At 36.8% G+C, this 16,162-nt stretch overlaps 1 protein-coding gene across 7 annotated transcripts; it reads left to right on the forward strand.

The window, feature by feature from the left end:
• The first annotated feature begins 4,309 nt into the window (after nt 1-4,309).
• On the forward strand, nt 4,310-15,770 carry LOC112054350 (tenascin). Of its 7 annotated transcripts, XM_052882229.1 has the most exons (12): nt 4,313-4,510; nt 6,064-6,207; nt 6,901-6,948; nt 7,427-7,594; nt 7,974-8,114; nt 8,476-8,643; nt 9,454-9,594; nt 10,493-10,621; nt 11,483-11,614; nt 12,200-12,388; nt 13,601-13,783; nt 14,563-15,770. In XM_052882229.1, exons 1-11 carry the CDS (start codon nt 4,432-4,434, stop codon nt 13,747-13,749), a joined length of 1,488 nt encoding a protein of 495 aa, XP_052738189.1. In that variant the 5' UTR covers nt 4,313-4,431; the 3' UTR covers nt 13,750-13,783; nt 14,563-15,770. The 7 variants fall into 7 exon arrangements, with proteins under 7 accessions (XP_052738192.1, XP_052738190.1, XP_052738193.1 ...); XM_052882230.1 differs by lacking the exon at nt 6,901-6,948 and having other exon boundaries at nt 4,311-4,510; XM_024094117.2 differs by lacking the exon at nt 13,601-13,783 and having other exon boundaries at nt 4,312-4,510.
• Nucleotides 15,771-16,162: the final 392 nt, after the last annotated feature.

Consider the following 16,162-nt stretch of genomic DNA (forward strand, 5'->3'; position numbering starts at 1 on the left):
ATCGCAAACAACTTTACTTAGTAACAACAGTCGCTTGACTGATATGGAATCTGTTTTATTCAGGTAGAAAACAGTTATTCATACTAATATTATTTATACTTTCATAATAAATAAATGCGTAAGTAAAGTAAATAAAGTAAGTCTGTCTGTCTGTTCATATTCACGGCTAAACGGCTAAACTCAAGATGAATATTGGTATAAATAAGACTTCGGAGCAGAACATAGACTACTTTTGTCCCTAAAATAAAAATGCAAGATGGTGAAAATGTCCTTCATTTTTAAAGATAGTTAGAGAATAAAGTGTCATAAAAAATCCGAAATGTAATGTAATTCAAGAATTTTTCAAATTCAACCCCATATGAGTATAACATCACGTGTCGCAATGAAATAAGAGGTTGTCTGTCTAAAAATATAAATCAGTCATTTGTGAAAATTGTAAAGTCTTTATAGATTGAATGTGAAATATAATGGGGATAAATAATTTTACCCCTAAAGGGTTGTAATTAAGAAATCATACATATTTCAGATTATGTTTTTGAAAAATGGTTTATAAACAACTGGTTAAATATAAACGAGAATTCCGAAAATTTCACCCCTATAGGGTTAAGTTTTTTTTTTTGGAAAGTCTGCCTTATTTCGTGTTATGTTCACGATAGGGTTGATAGGAGTTAAAATTTGTCTAAAATTGAAAATTGGCAATTTTTAAAGTGATGTTTACTAAATACCATTGATATAAGACCATAATCTCAAAAATTTCACCCCTAGGGAGTTAAAATAGGGGTTGAATTTTTTTTAAAATAGTCTGTCATCTATTAATTTATGTTTAATTAACTATCGTTGGAATATGAAATGTAATGGAGATAAAGAAATTAACCCATACGGGTTGAAGGGGAGTTAAAATTTGGCTAAAAATCAGGCAATTTTCTAGTCTGTCTGCACACTAAAGGTAACTTTTACCTGACTACGGCGAAATGAAAAGGAAGGGTGAGGAGAGGGAGAGGTGAATGAGTCTATATATATGTAAGTATGCGTTTATGTTTCACCGTTTAATGATTGAGGTGTCAAGAGATTCGTAACAATGACATAGATTAAAAAAAATATCAATTGATATGACGGAGTTTAGCCCTTAGAAACCTGGAAATAAATAAACTGAAGTAATCATCACATCAAAAGAAAGGTGTTTACGAGCACGAGCATATTACAAATATGTATTGTTGTTTATGACAAAATATTTCTTAAAAATATGGTAGTACAGTACGCGCGGTTCAGTCGTTTCATTACCTGTACGTTGTACATACGAGTATGTATTCTGTGCCTACTTATCAGAATGCAATGATATACCTAATTATAGATATTGCACGGTTAGTGTGACTGATTGGGAAACGGAAAAGTATTAAATAAAAAATAATTTAATAAATAACTTGAAAATAGTTTAAAAAACTAAAAAAACGCTTTTGGCACGCAATAAAAATTACAATTGAATTTAGGTAATTTTTTTCGTATCCCATTCAACAAACCCTTTTCATTTTATACCCATATCATGGGGGTGGATTTCAAACAACCAGTCCGCCATCTTGAGTAGGCCACCATATTAGATTCGTAATGACGTTTCTCAGCTAGTCATGTATTGTTATAAGAACTCAGAGCGTGTGCAAAATTTAATCTTAATCGAAGGCCGGGAAGTGGGTCAAATTAACATACGGTACGTCTTTGTGGGAAGGGTGGTAATTGGTCACGGCAAAAGCCTCCCACCAGCCGGACCTGGACCACTTAAGAAAATCTCAATCGGCCCAGCCGGGGATTGAACCTAGGACCTCCGTTTTGTAAACCTACCGCATACCACTGCGCCACGGAGGCCTTAAATACTTTTAACGGTTACATACAAATAATGATAACAGATAAAGTAAATGAAATTTCATACTTCGCTTACTTGGGACTTATTAAAAGTGATTATTTATTTATTTATTTATTTATTTATTTATTTATTCGGAAGCCAACGTTGTATACAAAAAAAAACTTATGACTAATTAAACATAACATGCATTAAAATGTAATATGCTACATTGTACACCCCACTTATAGGCTAACTCAACATGCGTTTATTTTAATACAATTCTTAATTTACCATTAAAAACAAAAGAAACAAAAACTAAATCTACCTACCACTAAAAATAAAAAAAAAAGAAACTAAATGAAAGAAAGAAAAAAAAAATGTAATTACAACAATAATAATGGGAATTAACAATAAGTAATTACATTTAAAACCAAAAACAGAATGCATTTAAAGTACATTATTCTTCGACATATTATGTTTTTTAACTTTACTTTTAAAAGAATTAGAACCGCTATTGAAAATATCCAGATTTGCCATTTTAAAAATATTATTATACGATCTCACTATTCTTTCAATAGGAGCATTTCTCCCCAGATTAGTTTTTGTGATTCTTGGCCTAAAAGATAGTTTATTTTTAATGTGAGATCTAGCATTTTTATTCGGCACAGCAAGTTTTACCCTATTCAGCAACTCCGAGTTATCTATTTTAAAATTAACAATTTTGTGCAAAAAACAAAGGTCTATCAAATCTCTACGGTTAGATAGTGAAGCCGTTTTATAAAATTTTAAGAGATCATCATACTTGGTTCTTTCCTTCAATATTTTATCTTTAAATGCTAAATGTCGTAAAAACTTATTATCTTAATTTTATTTACCTTACCTTACCTTAACAGCCGATAGACGTCCACTGCTGGACATAGGCCTATTGCATGGACCTCCAAGCACAATGATCTCGAGCCGCCAGCATCCAGCGGCTCCCTGCAACCCGCTTGATATCCTCGGTCCACCTAGTGGGGGGTCGCCCAACACTGCGCTTTCCGGTGCGGGGTCGCTATTTATATATTTATATAATTTAATTTACTCCCATGTTAAACAACGAAAGTTATTTAAAAAATAATACCTATATATTGTCTGCAATGTCGAGTTGTGTGTTCAGGAAGTGAAGTAAACACAAAATTGTGCATGTGCGCTTTTTGCGGTGATTTTGTAGGGACGTAACATATCTATAATATAGAATATCGTTGGTTGAACCCCAGTGAGTGGGTGTAAATATCTATCAATTACAATACGCCTAGGTATGATCTTCAAGTTCAAGGAGGTGCTTATAAATACAATCTTATCTCTTTGCAGACTGCATACTAAGTTCATAGGAAGACATAACACATAACTATCTACAGGATGAATTTTGAAACAGAGATTTAATATAGTCTAGCATTCATCGTTCTATCATAGACTGCCGGACATCGCAGAGTACCGTTATATACCTAGTACAATATAGATATCCCTTGCAAGCATACTATATTTCTCATACGCAGTAAGTACCCTATAAATATTCTAGTATATAAAGTTACAGATTTCTATTTAATTAAAAGTGACAGATTTTTATTATACACAAAGTTACAACCATTATCTAACTACCGTTCTAAAAATGGTAACGTATAACTCGTGCGAATTAACTTGAAACCTGGCTCGAATCTCGACCCCCCTCCCTCTTCCCCGCGCGAGAGCGCTACATAGCGTTAGCATCACAGTTATCACCATCATAATACACTGTAATCTTTGATCACCATTGCGCGACCGAAACCGAAGCTAAAATCAAATTTCAGTCTATGTCTCAGTTTCCGCCGAAACCGATACCGAAACCGAAACTTCATGTAGCCCTTTTTTTCGTACGAAAGAAACTGAGTTATGGTTACGAAGTTACATTTAAAACTTGATCACTCTGGAAAAAACCAACCGATTTCTATGCGTTTGGCAGCAATCGACGCAGATTAAAAGTAATCTGTAAAATAATATTAATAAGTGTAGGTACTATTAATATTATTTTAAAGTATACTTTTTTAGAGCTACAGCCAAATTTAACACTCGCATCAAATCAATCAATCATCAATCTAAATCAAAATCATTTGTTTTTGCGTTCAGCAAAGCAACCTTAAAAAAACGTCATTCGTGCAAGGTGTCAAGTTAATTCGCACAAGCTGTACTCACTCCTCACACTCACAATAAATAAATAAATTATTGGTGATTGAATGAAACTTCATCATTTCAAAAAAATCCTCTAACAGACGTTCGTAAGTCCACAGGGTAGGCAGTGCATTTTCGCATTTCCGAAGTGCACGCCAATTGAAGCAATAGCCACATCCTGTATATTGTTATCTGTGCAAATAGTAACAACACATGACGTGTTTGAATAACTAACTATAACTACCCAATAGGCATCCATCGCTGACTATTCACAAGCTCAACTTTGCCACACTTTGCTAACCGCGCCCGGTAAAGTCCCGTCGATTTATCGCTCCATTTAAAAAAGACAGGAACAAAAATAAATTTAGTATTACTCAATACACTGTGGCGGCGCAAGCTTGTGAATCACAACAATGTTTCGTTGGAAGGTTATTGTTTTTATTGCGGCGATATTTGCGGTAAACGCTGCGGTTATCAATGTTTATGACGACGGTAAGTTATTTACTCGTTTAATATATAGTTTAGCATGTTTTATAGTAATGGTTGACGGACCAACCTGATGTTTATCGCCTACCTATAACAGTCTAACACTTTGCAATTTTGCATATGATAGAGACACTAACGCACTACGTTCAATTCAATTCACCTAGAGACACACTAATATATTAAGCCTCATTTACCACCAATAACATCAATGAAGGAAGGTGAAGGAAAAACAGCGTCAGGAAACTTACATACCTGAGAATTTTCTCAGCTATTTCTCTATGTGTGTGAAGTCTGCCAATTCGCATTGGGTCGGCGTGGTGGACTATTGGCTTAACCCCTCTCATTCTGAGAGGAGACTCTTGCTCAGTAGTGAGCCGAAATTGGATTGCTAATGACACCACCAATATGATAGTGGTAGTTAAAGGGCAGGTTTTAAGTGAACTTATAACCTGCCAGATCGCATTGGGGCAGCGTGGTGGGAGGACCTTGCCTTGAAGTGGGTCGTCCATTAGATCAGAACACAGCAATACTGTTTACATTATAGAGTTTGATAGAACAAATACCGGTGACGACGCTGAAGTCCCTTAAAGAGCCTTTACTGTTTTGTGTGCATATACAACAGAAAACACAACACAATCAGAAAAAAAAATTAAATGCGCTCGCGTTTGTGTTCAATTTTGGGAAACTGCTGCGATGTTTCCAAATACTTAGATAAAAAATTACTTGGTGTTATTTATTCGGTAAATAGGTAAACAATTTTCATCAAGATGGCAATGCGTTTAGTACTTGCGAATCTATATTGACGACAGTAATCAATTGACATCAGTTGACCTGCATGCTCGTTTGACCGTTATTGAAGCGATAAAAATACATTTCCCAGGCTACAGATATTCAGTGCGTAGTTCTAACTGTGCAGTTTTGTCTTATCAAAATTTCAATGAAAATCATTATAAAAACTAAGCAGTTAAAAGTAACAGACACTACACATGGACGAATTAACATAACAGTTCGACTGTACAGATTTAACTGAACAGTCAAACTGTACAGTTAAATCGGCAGGTCTGTAGCTAGATGCGCTATAGACCTTCAGTTTTGACTGTACAGTTTTATTTAATCGAAATTTTAAGAAAAAACTGTAAAATTAAAACATACGGACACTACACACGTACGATTTATTTGTACAGTTTGGTTGATCAGTTAAAACTGCATGTCTGTAGCATGCGTTAACATACAGTTTTTTTAAGAAAGCAAAGTTTTTAGGCATTTTGTTTCGAAAACAATATCAGGGGTGTGATGCCGCTATTTTATATTCGCCTTTAAATTTTTTTTGAATTTGTAACTAAATTCTTTGGGGTAGCAAACATAAAATGTCACTAATAACGAAGTTGCCATGGAAATGAGCGATGTCTCATCGCGGTAACTTTATAGAATGCAGCGGCTGTTGTGAGAAGATCATCACATGGATGATTATAGTCAAGCGCAAGCTCAAAACAAAATTGCAAAAGCTTTAGGATCTTTATTGTCTGGTCAAGCTTTAACGGCTTGCTCTCTGTTCATAGACGTGAAGACGTTTAAAACGAAGGTTCATGGAGTAAAAAGCTGCAACGAGGCTGCGTGTAAGGTAGTGTGTCGCATGCTGGGCTTCAACACGGGCACGTGCGACGGCGATACTTGCGAGTGTAGTAAACTGCACAATAATGATGGTAAGCATTATTCGGGTTACTTACTTTCAAATTAACATATCAATACATATAATTTTAGCAGTCTCAAAAGTGATTACAAATATAAGATAACTAATGTCGAACAAAGGTTCACAACACTTGTCAGGGCAACTTAATTAACAAATCAAACTGTAACCAAAATAAGACCCTAGAATGGCAGAGAATGACCTTGAATGGAGTCACGTACTTGTGAACGATGTGTGTAGGGTTAAAGGCGCCTTTGACAAATATCTAACACTCCCCTTTTCCACTCAAGTCACTCTCCCCGCCTATCCCAAGTAACCCATAAATAATTACATAACAAGAGATGTGGACGGTTCGATCTCAATATATAATGTATCATCTATGGTTCGAACGTCACGAGCACACTGAAGCCGTCCGTAACGCAAGTCGTTGCAATGCGGCGATAACACGACGCTAAACCACAAACGAGCTATATTTACTTTTTGTCTATATGTCTGACTTTCTGTTTGTCCGGGCTAATCTTTGGAACGGGTCAACCGATTTTAACGGGACTTTTGTGTTATGACCAACTTAGAGGCTATCCTAATACATTGATATTTCCCGCGGGTTTTATTTCACGTGGACGACGGTGCATTTTTATTATAGCTGGAAACGATCACGAAGTTAAGTTCAAAATGTAGGAGAATACTCACACTTCTCATTTTGTTTTAGAACAAACTCAACGAAATACGATTCCCAGTCTGGACGAAGTTAAAACTGGTAAATATTTGTAAAACTTATATAACTTATATACTTAACTTTAATAATTATTTTACACAATACATAATGAAATTAAGCCCAACGGTGCAACATATATTACAGTTTACATTTGGTCATACAGTATTAAACACTAAAACAAGATACAATAATTATTAAGTGGATACAGGATATATTTCGAGGTGTACTTCGAGTATAGTTCCTTCTACAACATTCTATCATAGGACTTGCAAGTTTTACAGAGATTTGCTCCACTGCGCAGTCGACGTTCTTTAGAAGCGTATCTTCTCAATTATGTGACGTACTCCTAAGATTTGGCATGCCCTTTAAACTCCCGTTTTTCCACCTCCATCCAATCTACAATACAATCTTCAAGTTAAAAGTGATTGGAGTTATGCATGATACGTATCTTTTAGGCAAATTTATTCCACTGCTGCATTATCGTTTACCATAAGACATGATGTTTTTGGTTAATTTACAGAACAAATTGAACATAATGAAGTGACGAGTGTGGATGAGAATGAAATCGGCGAAGGTGTGAGGGGTTGTGACCCCGTGGGCTGCGACCAACTGTGTCGTCGCTTGAAGTTCCCGGGTGGTGTTTGCGTCAACGGCCGCTGCAAATGCGACAACTTCCGGTTGCAAACAGGTATCAATATAAATAAAACAAATTGAAAGTCCGTTGTGTGTGGTTAAAAAAATATTAGGAGACTAGCGGACGAACGCGACCTCGTCCGTGCGGGAATCAGTTTTTCACGAATCCCGCGGGACCCATGGATATTTCCGGGATGAAACTAATCCAGAGTAATTGACAGAGAGGCCTATGTGTTAATTCAGAGTAAAATATATTTCCATTCCAAATTTCACCCAAATCGCTTCAGTAGCCGCAGCGTAAAGTTGTTTATGTAGTGATTAGTTAATATTGACCTAATTTACCTGAATGTCTCATAAAAATCAATATATTAAAACCAAGTCATCATCCCCATTAGAGAGAGAAGTTAAAAAGAAAACAAAATGTTTTATTTTAGAGGCAGTCATTGAAAATACAATGAACGACGTGAGCAAATGCAATGGCGCTGCGTGTAGCGCGATGTGTCACCGCCTTGGCTACCGCTACGGCGTGTGTGTCAATGACAACGTATGCAGATGCAGTAACGCCTTGAGTGATGGTAGGTAAAGAATTCATCATCATCATCATTATCATTATAAAAACAGCTGGACGTCCGTTGCAAGACATAAGACTTCTGTAGTGGCTTCCAAACACCACGTTCTCAGGTCGCCAGCATCCAGTGGCTCCCAGCAAACTGCTTGATGTCCTCAGTCCATCTAGTGAGGGGTCGATCAACACTGCGCTTTCCGAGGTCACCTTGGGACCCTAACGTCCATCAGCTCTTCAAGGGTGATTGAAGTTATCCATGAAAGGTGTCTTTTATGCAAATGTATTCCACTGCTGCTATCGTTTACCATAAGGCATTATTGCATTTAAATGCTATATCATTTAAAAAATATTGTTTTCCGGTTAATTTACAGAACAAATTGAACATAATGAAGTGCCAAGTGTGGATGAGAATGATATCGGCGAAGGTGTGAGGGGTTGCGACCCCGTGGGCTGCGACCAGCTGTGTCGTCGCTTGAAGTTCCCGGGTGGTGTTTGCGTCAACGGCCGCTGCAAATGCGACAACTTCCGGTTGCAAACAGGTATCAATACATCATCAATTAATTAATATTAATATAAACAAATAAATCTTAAGTGTCTGTCTGTGATTTTAAAACAACTTTTCTCGAGGAGGAGCAGGGTTCCTAAAAACAATTTCTTGATAGCTCTCGATGGTGGCGAGGTTTTTGCTTTGATTTCGAGAAGGACAATTAATGGCACAAAATAACAATGAGTAGGTACATTAAAATTCAGACAGTCCGCGAATAACAGTAATTAGAATTTACAAGTTTAGATTTTTTCGATATTATTATAATTTGTCTTACTAGCTGATAGCCTTCGTAACTGATACGGCGTCGTCCGCTTAAAATTAGGGTGTCCACATTTTTTCCAAATAATAGACAAATCCAGTCAGTAGTTATTGCGTCAAAGAGTTCATACTATCATAACAATCAGTTTTTCGCAAACCTCGCAGGAACCATGGTTTCTTTTGGAACAAATTATGTCTTAATCTAGGATGTAACCTATTTTTAATACAAACAGCTAAATCGGTTAAGTAATCGCGGCGTTAAATAGTAGTAGTAATCCATGACATTAACTATCGTCACTTTAAATTTCAGCCAAATCGGTTTAGTAGTTACGGCGTGAATGAGTTACAACATCCATACAAACATTCGCGTTTATAATACTAGTAAGATTTGTTACGTTTCTGTTTAGATGCAGTAGATAATGACAACACTTGCTTGCTTTCAGAAACTGCCGTTTAATATTATAGATGTGAAAGTTTGTATGTTTGATTGTTCTCATCTAAATGTAGACAGAAATAAAAAATAACACAAAATGTTTTATTTTAGAGGCAGTCATTGAATATACAATGAACGACGTGAGCAAATGCAATGGCGCTGCGTGTAGCGCGATGTGTCACCGCCTTGGCTACCGCTACGGAGTGTGTGTTAATGACAATGTGTGCAGATGCAGTAACGCCTTGAGTGATGGTAGGTAATGGATTACATTTCAAGTTTTCGACTTTAATTATCACCATTAAATCACAACATACCTTAAAGTTTCAAAAGTGCTTGTAATAAAAGTATTTTTGATTTGATTTCATATATAAATAAATAATATAAATAAATATGTATGTAAAAAATAATCCTTATTTCCGTTGACACGCTATACAAACGGTTTTCTTATATATTGTAGAAGGTTTAGGAACCTTCTATAAAAGGAATGAAAAATTAAGAAAATTTGTAAATTAATTAAGTCTACTTCTACGTTAGTGTAGATGTCTAGATGTCTACGTTAGTCTAGATGGAACTTATCTGGTCGAAACTTTGCGTAGGGATGATAGTCTGGGGAAACACATAAGCTTTTTACATAAGCATAACACATTTATTCCGATATTTCTATAGGAGTGCGTGTACGTGTGTATTTCGGGTAACTCAGTTAGCTACCAGAATAAAGAATTTTCGTAAATAAAGAAGTTGATCGTCTCATCGAGATGAAGCTACTCATGAAATATTAACTTGATAACGGATCCCTGATTATATGCATTTAGACAGAGAAATACGTTATCAATAATACATATAAATAAAATTGATGTGTCTCTCTGTGATTTCAAGATAACTGTGTTTTCTCAAGTGCTTATATTAAATAGTTATTTACACGATACTAGAACACAATCAAGCTTTTTAATATATTTTTCTGTCTGTCTGTTTGTCCGGGCTAATATCTAGTACAGTTGAACTAATTAAAACGGGACTTCACTGGTATATAAAACTGTTTATCCCGAAAAAATCCATAGTTCCCGTGTGATTTATGAAAAACTGATTTTCGCGCTAACGAAGTTACAACCGCTAGAAAGAAATAAAACAACAAACGAATGTTTAATTTCAGAAGAAGCAGTGGTAAATACTATCAAAGACTGCGATAAAGAAAAATGTAACCATTTTTGTCAGCGTCTCGGCTTCCAATGGGGGTGGTGTGACGGTGGCTTGTGCAGATGTAGCTACGCTCGAACTGAAGGTAAGTCCTTAGGCCCAGGAACAAAATATTTATTAATGATCGTACTCTACAGATATCTAACGTCACCCGGACGTGGGTTTTCTAACTCACGATCTTGGGGGCGTCCGGACTGATTCACTCAGGTCACAGTCACCTCCCTCCCGATTTTTTTTTTTTTTATTCTTTACAAGTTAGCCCTTGACGACAATCTCACCTGATGGTAAGTGATGATGCAGTCTAAGATGGAAGCGGGCCACGGAGGCCGTAAAAAAAAATGGCCTTCTAAGCCGAGGTCCGAGTCTCACAGGAGACGCCCTTAGAGAGCCGTTCCGTCCTCTATCTTTCTTTCAGCCTTCGGGACACATCAGGCGATGCCTCTGCGCTCGCCCAACCCCCCCCGGTGATGCCGTAGTGGTTCCGCAGGGAGCTATCGGCACCTACTCAGACAGGAAAAATTATCGTACTCTCAAACTTTGTGTATGTCATATTCATGATGAGTCAGACAACATACGTAGCAAATCATGGTGGTAGGGTGCCTTCCATTTTTAGATATCGATACGTCCGATAACAAATACCATCATTATCGTCGTCGATGTTTGTTCTATCGATAATTGTTTTACCACTAGAAAGTCACGTTATTTGTGAGTCATGGGCTATGTGCATATGGCAACGGGAACTATGTGGATGAAACCGCAAGGCGTCGGCTAGTATTTTGTGAAATGAATAAATCTGTTTATAGGTACATTTATGAAGAACATACACATATATTGAGCAGTATGGTCATGAACAAATATTTTGTTTTTAAGGATTATTACAATCGTGTTACGGCCAGCCATAACTTAGAGGCTATGTTATTTCAGAATTTCACCTTTTGTATTTCAGAAACAGTAGTTAATTCAATGAAAGAAGCATATTGTGATAGTGATGAATGTAATCAGACATGTATTCGCCTTGGCTACCGTTGGGGGATTTGCTTTGGTAACATTTGTAAATGTGCCTGGCCCCGAACTGAAGGTAAGTTATAGTTATTGGAACCTACCATAACAATGAAATAGAAATGAAATCATGACCATACTGCTCTAAACCTTTTTTCGCTCTAATCAGTTTTATCTATTATCTCAGTATCTACCAATTTGGTATTTCATAAAATCATAATGAAAGAAAATACATTTATCCAATTTAGTGTTACAAACAGTAGGTACATCCTATTTCACTGCAAAAAATGCAACACCAACGGCGTAAAAACTGACCACATAGCCATTTTTAGTCAGTTAATTTTACAAGTCATAATATTATCTCCTGTATGTACGAATCCCATCTCTTGTAAATGACCCTTTAGTGAGTCTTTGTAACAATTCTGTTTGAAGATGATTATGATCATTGGCGTATCTAGGATTATTTCCTAGGATGGGCCTGACCCTCGACTGCAAGTCCATTAATAGTATCATAATAGAGTTCCATAGCGATAGCCCAGAATTGTAGGGTGGGCACAGGTCCATGCTAGGGAGGGCACAGGTCCATGCTAGGGTGGGCAAAAGTCCATGCTAGGGTGGGCACGGAAATATACGCCTATGATCATGATGACGTATTCTTTTATAGCTTTTGAATTTGTACCGGACCTGGAAGAAAACAAAGACATTGCTAACACAATAGAGTTCAACTTGGATACATTTGACGCGACACCTGTTCGCGACTGCGACCAACTGGCTTGTATAATGGGTTGCCGAGAGATAGGCTTTCCTGGGGGAACCTGCTTCTTGGACAAATGTCATTGTGACAACTACCAAGGTATATTTTTGATACTCATAGATATATTGCATAGAATGTCATTAGGGTTAATTCTCGGGAGTTCTCGAGCCGAGAATTCCCGGGAAATCTTTGATCCCGGGAAATTAAGCTCGAGAAAAGTCGAGAATTCGAGAAATCATATTGGAGTCTATCTATATATAAACAAAAAAATCTACTTAAAACTTTTAAACAAAGGTAGGCAGCTTTTATAAAACAAAACAAAAAGTAAACAAAAATCTCAATATGAAAGACAACGTTATCGTTACCTTGACTTATATTAGAATTAAATTGAAAAACAAAGTGAAACTAACTTTAAAGTTTTATAATTGTTTTGATACTTTTATTTGTGAGAAAGTAGCTGAATTTAATGATTAATTACATTATTGAAACCGAATAATTATGAGAAAATGTACGTTAATGTAAATTTCTCGACAACCCGAGAAGACCCGAGAAGACCCGAGAAATTAGCCTTGAGAATTCTCGAGACCCGAGAAATTGAAAAGCTCGAGAAATCATGAACCCTAAATGTCATAGATATCTTTACTCTGCTTTTTCACTTACGTTGATTCTTTTATACTATGTAAATATAAGTTAAATGTGGAATATTTTAAATTATCATTCTATGTCTGTGCCATATTTCATCAAAACTGTTTTGTTCGAGAGTTATACATTGAATTAACATGGTTTTGTTTTATTGATACACATATTATATATATCTGACGAATCAAAGTGTTATGTATATGTCACCATTAAATTGTAAAATACGTTAGTTTATAATCTCACTCGCGATATTGTAATCTGTCGATATATTGTGAACTGAACATGCTGATTACAATTTAACGTGTTATTTTTCATATATTCCCAAAATAAACACGTTATATACGAGTAATGTCTGGGAGACCGAGCTTGTTCGATGTTTTGTTATTAGCCAATGAAGAATTACTAACAATTTTCCCTCGGTTTTTAACCGCTAGATCTGCTAGAAATATCGGGACATAAATTTGCCTATGTGCTATTATAGACTTATTATTATAACTCTGATATTCAGCCATTCTGTATTGTAAATTATGTAAAAAAATATGAGAGTGTAAAAATTTTACGAGTGTCGCATAGATGGCGCTAGCAACATTATTACCAAAAAAAAAAGAGATACCTAACCCTGTAATAATTTGAGCTAAGCTATGGTCACCCAGATATTATTTCTCAATACAGGCAATGACGTTGGAGCTTTACAACGATTTTTCAATCTCTTCCAACAAGAAGTACAAGCCACCTGCAACTCGAGCACATGTAACTTGATGTGTCTCCGACTAAAATATAGCGGCGGTTGGTGCCGATTTGGCCGATGCGAGTGTTTCTAAAAGGGGTACAAAGCCTTTTTAGAACGTAAACTGAGTGAGTGTTTTACAGTATATTGAAATAGATAAACGATCAATTGTCTTCTTGGTTAACTACTGGACCAAGGATACAGTTGAAAGTCTATCGGAGTAGTGCGGGGTCGCCATTCCAGCACTTTGGGACCCCAACGTCCATCGGTTCTTCGCACTATGTGCCCCGCCCATTGCCACTTCAGCTTCGCAACTCGTTGAGCTATGTCGGTGACTTTGGTTCTTCTGCGGATCTCCTCATTTCTGATTCGATCACGCAGAGATACTCCTAACATAGCTCGTTCCATCGCCCGCTGTGTGACTCTGAGCCTTCTTATGAGGCCCATAGTTAGCGACCAAGTCTCGGAACCATAGGTCATCACTGGCAACACTGTTCGAAGACTTTTGTCTTCAGGCACTGAGGAATTTCGGACGAAAAGATGTCACGAAGTTTTCCGAATGCAGCCCAGCCGAGTTGGATTCGACGGTTCACCTCTTTCTCGAAATTGGACCTACCTAACTGGAAAGCTTCAATAGCTATTGATATTGCAAGAAATAGTCTGAAATTGGGAAATTGATAGTGTTATACACCTGTGCCACGATCACATTAAGCATAGAAGTGTGACAGTTACAGTCAATGCCTTTAACCTTCCATAGCAGCGTAGTGTGTAAATCCCTGTAGTAGGTTGGAACAAATAAATCTGATATTAATAATAAACAGAGGGACTAGAGTTACACGTGCTCAATAGCTTTTCTCTAAACTATAAAATGAAACTGTGGCTATAAAATGTCTATATTTTATTGCAGATGATAAAAAAGAAAATTTGGAATCAGTGCAAGAATGTAACAATGTCAATTGCGTGTTTAAGTGTCGGAGCTGGGGCTACATCGGCGGCCGCTGCCTCGATGGAAGATGTCTGTGTGTGTAATGTCTTTGAAGACTTCTTAAATATTAAGGTTCTTTTAAAACATGATCATTTTTGTACTTTTATTTTTTGATAGGTATGTCAAGTTATTTTAGAATTTAAACTATCGTGAGTGTTATTCATATTAATTGATTATGAAACACGGCTAAAATTCATGTGATATTAGGTCGGAGTATGCCCGCTAGTTTCGAACCCATACGGGGCTCTTAGTCATGAGCTGGTTCTTGCATCGCGGCACGATCCAACTGTACACGACCTAATATCACGTGAGTTTTAGCCGTGTTTCGTAATCAATTAATATGTCAAGTTATTGTCCATTTGAGCCAGAGATACATCATTTTATGAAGGTCAAAAGTTCGTCAGCCCATGCTCCTACCATAGGTGAGTACGTTAGCTATGGATATGTAGCTTAGACCTGCCCCTAAGCCAACTGGCACGTCAATTCTCTTTCTACGATCGCGAACACTTCGAAAAGTAGAAAAATGTATGGGGATGATATATGCTATAGACGTGATCAAGATCTGTCATTCTCATACATTTTTCTAGTTTTCGAAGCGTTAGCGATCGTAGAAAAAGAATCGACGTGCCACTTGGCTACATGAGCTGCTCTTGAATACTACCTAATGCTACCTTCCAAAGCCACGATCCAAACTCAATAGTAACAAACTTGCCTTCATAAAATGGGATATCAGGTAAGTCTGGTTATCGGATAAGTTCTCAATCCACGATAGACGTTATGAACAAATTGTCGACTTCCTGTAGGCGTCCACAGATACGCATCGTACGTATCGGACGCATCGCATCAAACGGATTTTTAATTTTACGGTAGATAGAATCCGTTCGATGCGACCCATACGATGCGGTTCAGTGGACGCAATTGTATGACTTTCAATACAAAGAATACTAAAATCCGTTTGATGCGATGCGTACACTGCGAATCTGTGGATGTCGTTTGAGTGCCATTGTCGGTGATTGTATGACAAATAATTTTATATTCTTTACTTTACCGCTTTTGTTTGCTTTAATTTTGTCTTTATACGATAATTTTTAGATTCTTAATAAAGAACAAATTTTTATATTATAAATGTATCTGGCATTTTATTTCATACCTAACGGTTCATTTTCGTTTTCAAATGTTTAGTTTCTTATAAAAGCTAAATGACAGCCATTGTCACCCCTTAGACCCGAGTTCACCGACTTTCATATAAACGGCGTTTGCAGAACCGGCCCGTCAAATATTAAACATAGTTTGAACAAGGAGCGTTTTTTTCCTGTTCACCAGACGCTTTTTGACTCTGGTTTGTAAACCGAGCGATGGAGAACTACGAGTGAACGATTTATGAACAATTTATTTATTATCTATAACAGCATTGCCAACTTGCGAGGAATTCCCCAAATGGCGGGGATTTTATGGGAAATTGCGGTATGTTCTTTCCCCAATTTGGGGAGTTTCTGATTCGATTTGTAGGGATTTAGAAAAA

The sequence above is a fragment of the Bicyclus anynana genome, chromosome 6 (assembly GCF_947172395.1).
Source record: "Bicyclus anynana chromosome 6, ilBicAnyn1.1, whole genome shotgun sequence".
NCBI lineage: Eukaryota > Metazoa > Arthropoda > Insecta > Lepidoptera > Nymphalidae > Bicyclus > Bicyclus anynana.

What these genes read in the sequence shown, in the direction of transcription:
- LOC112054350 (XM_024094116.2), top strand. Translation starts at nt 4,432, where the DNA reads ATGTTTCGTTGGAAGGTTATTGTTTTTATTGCGGCGATATTTGCGGTA. An exon ending in CAACTTCCGGTTGCAAACAG is followed by an intron (nt 8,644 to 9,453) that starts GTATCAATACAT and finishes GTTTTATTTTAG; the next exon opens with AGGCAGTCATTGAATATACA. An exon ending in TAGCTACGCTCGAACTGAAG is followed by an intron (nt 10,622 to 11,482) that starts GTAAGTCCTTAG and finishes TTTGTATTTCAG; the next exon opens with AAACAGTAGTTAATTCAATG.